Below are 8,924 nucleotides of genomic sequence, written 5' to 3' on the forward strand. Positions count from 1 at the left end.
ATTTATTCCCCGAATTTCGTAGGAATCCGATAATGTTGGCGTTTCACCCCTATGGTAGGGGGCGCTATAGTGTTCATTTTGATTAAAATTAATATTGCATTCCATTCATGCCCCAATCACGCATATGTGATGTGAATGTGAGCTCTGTAGGGCAATGCCTGTGGTCGTGAGAGGACATCGAAATAACAGGAAACAAAGGCATTTTTCGGCGGCGGCGTACGGGCGAACCGTGTGGAATTCGGACAAAACGTGGATGTTTTATGAAAACCCATGTGTCCAGATGTGGCATGTGAAATCTGAGCTCATTTGGACCAAAAACCTGAGACTAGTAGCGTTTTGAAAACACGCTGCAAATGAAGTGGCGAATATTCGATCCAATATGGCCGATTTCCTGTTCGTCATAGAGCAGTGCTTCTATTCATTTTTATGCTTGTCCGAAGGTGCTCTATCACTGTTCCGAATTTTGTGTGTGTTTTCCAAAATTAACCAGGCTCCTCTCCCATAGGGGTGAAATTTTAGGTGGCGCTGTCGAGTCAGGGGGCATGGGACATTTTCCCGACACCAATTTTATGAAATTTTTCACCGAGCCGGTCGATTCTATACCCCCATGTGAGACTTTTCGTGCATGTTCAGGGGGTGAAAAATGCATTTGTTTGGGCAGAAAAAACGAAAGGAGGGAAGGAAGAACAATGTTAATTTAAAGCCGCGAGCGGCGATGATAGCCCTCGCCACCCGCGCGACCGCCCCCCCACGCGACCGCCCGGGTCTGGCCACTGTCCCCATGCACCATTCCTCCCGCTCGGCCACCCCCCGGCCGCTATCCACCCCCTTTCACACCGTTTCAATAGCGCAGTGTGGCCATTGCATTACAATGGCTGTCCACGGCGTTGAACCGGCAACCTCGTGTATAATAAAGGTATGGTGTAATGGACTTTTTTGCCCCTTTTGAGTCCCACAATGATCTCACCAAGTTTCATGCCATTCGGACAAAGTTATGTATTTTACCTGTTCTCTAGGGGGCACTATAGAGGTCACTGGACACATGTTCAATATGGTTCTCGATTCACAGTATTATTTGGCATCAGTGATTAGAATTTGAGCTTTTTAGGCTGATCCATGTGTCTGTGAGCAGGAATCAAAGAAACAGGAAATGAAGGTGTTATTCGGCGGAAGCGTATAGACAAACGGCGTGGAATTTGGAGAAAACGTGGATGTTTTATGAAAACCTATGTGTCTGGATGTGGCATGTGAAATCTGAGCTCATTTGGACCAAAAACCTGAGACTAGTAGCGTTTTGAAAACACGCTGCAAATGAAGTGGCGAATTTTTGATCCAATATGGCCGATTTCCTGTTTGTCATAGAGCAATACTTCAATTCATTTTTATGCTTGTCTCATGGTGGTCTATAACTGTTCCGATTTTTGTGCATGTATTCCAAAATAAACCAGGCTCCTCTCCCATAGGGGTGAAATTTTAGGTGGCGCCGTCGAGTCAGGGGGCATGGGACATTTTCCTGACACCAATTTTATGAAATTTTTCACCAAGCCGGTCGATTCTATACCCCCATGTGAGACTTTTCGTTAATGTTCAGGGGGTGAAAAATGCATTTGTTTGGGCAGAAAAAACGAAAGGAGGGAAGGAAGAACAATGTTAATTTAAAGCCGCGAGCGGCGATGATAGCCCTCGCCACCCGCGCGACCGCCACCCCACGCGACCGCCCGGGGCCGGCCACCACCCCCACGCACCATTTTCCCCGCCTGGCCACCCCACGGCCACAATCCACCCCCCTTCACACAGTTTCTATATAAATATGTGTGACCAACACATTATAATGGAGGTCCACGGCATTGAACCGGCAACCTCGTGCACAATACAGGTATGGTGTAATGGACTTTTTTGCCTCTTTTGAGGTGCACAATTATCTCCCCAAGTTTCATGCCAATCGGACAAAAGTGTGTATTTTACCAATACTGTAGGGGGCGCTATAGTGTTCATTTAGATAACAATTAATAGTGCATTCTATTAATACCCTGATATAACATGTGTGATGAGAATTTCAGCTGTGTAGACCAATGCATGTGTGTGTCAGACATGTTTTAATGTTGTTGTTTTTTTGGAGTATTTGTGCCCCTGGTGGCCTGCCGTGGAAAATGACTCATGGCTATAATGTAATGTTTTGCTTCTTCTGATGCCACCAATTGATTCCCCAAATTTCGTAGGAATCTGATAATGTTTACATATCACCTTTAATGTAGGGGGCGCTATAGAGTTCAGTTTGATTACAATTAAAGTGCATTCTATTAATGCCCTGATGTCACATGTGTGATGTGAATTCGAGCTGTTTAGACCAATGAATGTGTGTGTCAGACATGTTTTAATGATTTTTTTTTTTTGAGTCTGTGCGCCCCTGGTGGCCAAGTGTGAAATATTACCTATGCCCGTAATATTTTTTTTTTGTACACGTCATGCCCCCAATTGATTCCCCGAATTTTGTAGGAATCTGATAATGTTTGTGTTTCACCCCTATGGTAGGGGGCGCTATAGTGTTCATTTTTATTACAATTAATATTGCATTCTATTAATGCCCTGATGTCACATGTGTGATGTGAATTTGAGCTGTGTAGACCAATGCATGTGCGTGTCAGACATTTTTCAATGATTTTTTTTGGAGTCTTTGCGCCCCTGGTGGCCAAGGGAGTAAAAAGACCTATGCCCATAATATAATTTTTTTTTCCACGTCATGCCCCCAATTTATTCCCCGAATTTCGTAGGAATCCGATAATGTTGGCGTTTCACCCCTATGGTAGGGGGCGCTATAGTGTTCATTTTGATTAAAATTAATATTGCATTCCATTCATGCCCCAATCACACATATGTGATGTGAATGTGAGCTCTGTAGGGCAATGCCTGTGGTCATGAGAGGACATTGAAAAAACAGGAAATAAAGGCGTATTTCGGTGGCGGCGTACGGGCGAACCGTGTGGAATTCGTGGAAAAAAACGGATGTTTTATGAAACCCCATGTGTCTAGATGTAGCATGTGAAATCTGAGCTCATTTGGACCAAAAACCTGGGAGGAGATGCATTTTGAAAACACGCAGTGAAAAAATTGGCAAATTTTTGATTCAAAATGGCCGACTTCCGGTCAGTCCTAGGGCAGCACTATGATTGGCTTTTTTGCTTGTCTCCATGAGCTCTATCACTGGTGTGAATTTCGTCGAGCTAGGGCAAAAAATGCATGTCAGCTCCCAATTCATTTGAAAATTTTGAATTTTCTAGGTGGCGCTGTCGAGCCTGTGTCCATTGGACATTGTTGTGATGCCAATTTTATGAAATTTTTCGCCGAGCCGGTCGATCCTATATATATATGTGGGACTTTTCATTCATGTTCAGGGGGTGAAAAATGGGATTGTTGTGGCGGAAAAAAAAGAATAAGAATAAGAAACCCAGGAAGAACAATACCCCTCGCCATCACTTTGTGAATGGCGAGGGCTAATTAAAGCCGCGAGCGGCGATGATAGCCCTCGCCACCCGCGCGACCTCCCTCCCACGCGACCGCCCGGGTATGGCCACCACCCCCACGCACCATTTTCCCCGCCCGGCCACCCCACGGCCGCAATCCACCCCCCTTCACACAGTTTCTATATAAATATGTGTGACAAACACATTATAATGGAGGTCCACGGCATTGAACCGGCAACCTCGTGCACAATACAGGTATGGTGTAATGGACTTTTTTGCCTCTTTTGAGGTGCACAATTATCTCCCCAAGTTTCTTACCAATCGGACAAAGTTGTGTATTTTACCAATACTGTAGGGGCGCTATAATGTTCATTTAGATAACAATTAATAGTGCAATCTATCAGTGCCCTGATGTCACATGTGTGATGTGAATTTGAGCTGTCTAGACCAATATACATGTGTGTCAGACATTTTTTAATGATTTTTTTTTAGTTTGTGCGCCCCTGGTGGCCAAGTGTGAAAAATGACCTATACCCGTGATATTATTTTTTTTGTCCACGTCATGCCCTCAATTTATTTTCCAAATTTCGTAGGAATCTGATAATGTTTGTGTTACACCCCTATGGTAGGGGGCGCTAAAGTGTTCATTTTGATTACAATTAATAGTGCATTCTATTAATGCCCTGATGTCACATCTGTGATGTCAATTTGAGCTGTTTAGACCAATGTATGAGCGTGTCAGACATGTTTTAATGATAATTTTTTTGATTGTTTGCACCCCTAGTGGCCAAGTGTGAAATATGACCTATGCCCGTAATATTATTTTTTTTTGTTCACGTCATGCCCCCAATTGATTCCCCGAATTTTGTAGGAATCTGATAATGTTTGTGTTTCACCCCTATGGTAGGGGGCGCTATAGTGTTCATTTTGATTACAATTAATAGTGCATTCTATTAATGCCCTGATGTCACATGTGTGATGTGAATTTGAGCTGTGTAGACCAATGCATGTGCGTGTCAGACATTTTTCAATGATTTTTTTTGGAGTCTTTGCGCCCCTGGTGGCCAAGGGAGTAAAAAGACCTATGCCCATAATATAATTTTTTTCTCCATGTCATGCCCCCAGTTTATTCCCCAAATTTCATAGGAATCCGATAATGTTTGTGTTTCAACCCTATGGTAGGGGGCGCTATAGTGTTCATTTTGATTAAAATTAATATTGCATTCCATTCATGCCCCAATCACACATATGTGATGTGAATGTGAGCTCTGTAGGGCAATGCCTGTGGTCGTGAGAGGACATTGAAAAAACAGGAAACAAAGGCGTATTTTGGTGGCGGCGTACGGGCGAACCGTGTAGAATTCGTGGAAAAAAACGGATGTTTTATGAAACCCCATGTGTCTAGATGTAGCATGTGAAATCTGAGCTCATTTGGACTAAAAACCTGGGAGGAGATGCGTTTTGAAAACACGCAGTGAAAAAATTGGCGAATTTTTGATTCAAAATGGCCGACTTCCGGTCAGTCCTAGGGCAGCACTATGATTGGCTTTTTTGCTTGTCTCCATGTGCTCTATCACTGGTGTGAATTTCGTCGAGCTAGGGCAAAAAATGCATGTCAGCTCCCAATTCATTTGAAAATTTTGAATTTTCTAGGCGGCGCTGTCGAGCCTGTGCCCATTGGACATTGTTGTGATGCCAATTTTATGAAATTTTTCGCCGAGCCGGTCGATCCTATATATATATGTGGGACTTTTCGTTCATGTTCAGGGGGTGAAAAATGGGATCAAAGAGGGGGAAAAAAAATAATAATAATAAGAATAAGAAACCAAGGAAGAACAATACCCCTCGCCATCACTTTGTGAATGGCGAGGGCTAATTAAAGCCGCGAGCGGCGATGATAGCCCTCGCCACCCGCGCGACCGCCACCCCACGCGACCGCCCGGGGCCGGCCACCACCCCCACGCACCATTTTCCCCGCCTGGCCACCCCACGGCCACAATCCACCCCCCTTCACACAGTTTCTATATAAATATGTGTGACCAACACATTATAATGGAGGTCCACGGCATTGAACCGGCAACCTCGTGCACAATACAGGTATGGTGTAATGGACTTTTTTGCCTCTTTTGAGGTGCACAATTATCTCCCCAAGTTTCATGCCAATCGGACAAAAATGTGTATTTTACCAATACTTTAGGGGGCGCTATAGTGTTCATTTAGATAACAATTAATAGTGCATTCTATTAATACCCTGATATAACATGTGTGATGAGAATTTCAGCTGTGTAGACCAATGCATGTGTGTGTCAGACATGTTTTAATGTTGTTGTTTTTTTGGAGTACTTGTGCCCCTGGTGGCCTGCCGTGGAAAATGACTCATGGCTATAATGTAATGTTTTGCTTCTTCTGATGCCACCAATTGATTCCCCAAATTTCGTAGGAATCTGATAATGTTTACATATCACCTTTAATGTAGGGGGCGCTATAGAGTTCAGTTTGATTACAATTAAAGTGCATTCTATTAATGCCCTGATGTCACATGTGTGATGTGAATTTGAGCTGTTTAGACCAATGAATGTGTGTGTCAGACATGTTTTAATGATTTTTTTTTTTTGAGTCTGTGCGCCCCTGGTGGCCAAGTGTGAAATATTACCTATGCCCGCAATATTTTTTTTTTTGTACACGTCATGCCCCCAATTGATTCCCCGAATTTTGTAGGAATCTGATAATGTTTGTGTTTCACCCCTATGGTAGGGGGCGCTATAGTGTTCATTTTTATTACAATTAATATTGCATTCTATTAATGCCCTGATGTCACATGTGTGATGTGAATTTGAGCTGTGTAGACCAATGCATGTGCGTGTCAGACATTTTTCAATGATTTTTTTTGGAGTCTTTGCGCCCCTGGTGGCCAAGGGAGTAAAAAGACCTATGCCCATAATATAATTTTTTTCTCCACGTCATGCCCCCAATTTATTCCCCGAATTTCGTAGGAATCCGATAATGTTGGCGTTTCACCCCTATGGTAGGGGGCGCTATAGTGTTCATTTTGATTAAAATTAATATTGCATTCCATTCATGCCCCAATCACACATATGTGATGTGAATGTGAGCTCTGTAGGGCAATGCCTGTGGTCGTGAGAGGACATTGAAAAAACAGGAAATAAAGGCGTATTTCAGTGGCGGCGTACGGGCGAACCGTGTGGAATTCGTGGAAAAAAACGGATGTTTTATGAAACCCCATGTGTCTAGATGTAGCATGTGAAATCTGAGCTCATTTGGACCAAAAACCTGGGAGGAGATGCATTTTGAAAACACGCAGTGAAAAAATTGGCAAATTTTTGATTCAAAATGGCCGACTTCCGGTCAGTCCTAGGGCAGCACTATGATTGGCTTTTTTGCTTGTCTCCATGAGCTCTATCACTGGTGTGAATTTCGTCGAGCTAGGGCAAAAAATGCATGTCAGCTCCCAATTCATTTGAAAATTTTGAATTTTCTAGGTGGCGCTGTCGAGCCTGTGTCCATTGGACATTGTTGTGATGCCAATTTTATGAAATTTTTCGCCGAGCCGGTCGATCCTATATATATATGTGGGACTTTTCATTCATGTTCAGGGGGTGAAAAATGGGATTGTTGTGGCGGAAAAAAAAGAATAAGAATAAGAAACCCAGGAAGAACAATACCCCTCGCCATCACTTTGTGAATGGCGAGGGCTAATTAAAGCCGCGAGCGGCGATGATAGCCCTCGCCACCCGCGCGACCGCCACCCCACGCGACTGCCCGCGGCCGGCCACCACCCCCACGCACCATTTTCCCCGCCTGGCCACCCCACGGCCGCAACCCGCCCCCCTTCACACAGTTTCTATATAAATATGTGTGACCCACACATTATAATGGAGGTCCACGGTGTTGAACCGGCAACCTCGTGCACAATACAGGTATGGTGTAATGGACTTTTTTGCCTCTTTTGAGGTGCACAATTATCTCCCCAAGTTTCATGCCAATCGGACAAAAATGTGTATTTTACCAATACTTTAGGGGGCGCTATAGTGTTCATTTAGATAATAATTAATAGTGCATTCTATTAATACCCTGATATAACATGTGTGATGAGAATTTCAGCTGTGTAGACCAATGCATGTGCGTGTCAGACATGTTTTAATGTTGTTGTTTTTTTGGAGTATTTGTGCCCCTGGTGGCCTGCCGTGGAAAATGACTCATGGCTATAATGTAATGTTTTGCTTCTTCTGATGCCACCAATTGATTCCCCAAATTTCGTAGGAATCTGATAATGTTTACATATCACCTTTAATGTAGGGGGCGCTATAGAGTTCAGTTTGATTACAATTAAAGTGCATTCTATTAATGCCCTGATGTCACATGTGTGATGTGAATTTGAGCTGTGTAGACCAATGTATGTGTGTGTCAGACATTTTTCAATGATTTTTTTTGGAGTCTTTGCGCCCCTGGTGGCCAAGGGAGTAAAAAGACCTATGCCCATAATATAATTTTTTTCTCCACGTCATGCCCCCAATTTATTCCCCGAATTTCGTAGGAATCCGATAATGTTGGCGTTTCACCCCTATGGTAGGGGGCGCTATAGTGTTCATTTTGATTAAAATTAATATTGCATTCCATTCATGCCCCAGTCACACATATGTGATGTGAATGTGAGCTCTGTAGGGCAATGCCTGTGGTCGTGAGAGGACATTGAAAAAACAGGAAATAAAGGCGTATTTCGGTGGCGGCGTACGGACGAACCGTGTGGAATTCGTGGAAAAAAACGGATGTTTTATGAAACCCCATGTGTCTAGATGTGGCATGTGAAATCTGAGCTCATTTGGACCAAAAACCTGGGAGGAGATGCATTTTGAAAACACGCAGTGAAAAAATTGGCGAATTTTTGATTCAAAATGGCCGACTTCCGGTCAGTCCTAGGGCCGCACTATGATTGGCTTTTTTGCTTGTCTCCATGAGCTCTATCACTGGTGTGAATTTCGTCGAGCTAGGGCAAAAAATGCATGTCACCTCCCAATTCATTTGAAAATTTTGAATTTTCTAGGCGGCGCTGTCGAGCCTGTGTCCATTGGACATTGTTGTGATGCCAATTTTATGAAATTTTTCGCCGAGCCGGTCGATCCTATATATATATGTGGGACTTTTCGTTCATGTTCAGGGGGTGAAAAATGGGATCAAAGAGGGGGAAAAAAAATAATAATAATAATAATAAGAATAAGAAACCAAGGAAGAACAATACCCCTCGCCATCACTTTGTGAATGGCGAGGGCTAATTAAAGCCGCGAGCGGCGATGATAGCCCTCGCCACCCGCGCGACCGCCACCCCACGCGACCGCCCGGGGCCGGCCATCACCCCCACGCACCATTTTCCCCGCCTGGCCACCCCACGGCCGCAACCCGCCCCCCTTCACACAGTTTCTATATAAATATGTGTGACCAACACAT

At 43.9% G+C, this 8,924-nt stretch overlaps 1 protein-coding gene across 1 annotated transcript in view; it reads left to right on the forward strand.

Moving 5' to 3' along the window:
- The first annotated feature begins 3,513 nt into the window (after positions 1 to 3,513).
- The window catches only part of LOC117393641 (uncharacterized), a 16,162-nt gene continuing 10,751 nt past the window's right edge, over positions 3,514 to 8,924 (forward strand). Inside the window, 1 exon segment of the mRNA XM_033991634.2 lies at positions 3,514 to 3,562. Within this exon segment, the coding sequence (XP_033847525.1) occupies positions 3,514 to 3,562 (49 nt within the window).

Source organism: Periophthalmus magnuspinnatus, unplaced genomic scaffold (genome assembly GCF_009829125.3).
Source record: "Periophthalmus magnuspinnatus isolate fPerMag1 unplaced genomic scaffold, fPerMag1.2.pri scaffold_67_arrow_ctg1, whole genome shotgun sequence".
NCBI classification, from domain to species: domain Eukaryota; kingdom Metazoa; phylum Chordata; class Actinopteri; order Gobiiformes; family Gobiidae; genus Periophthalmus; species Periophthalmus magnuspinnatus.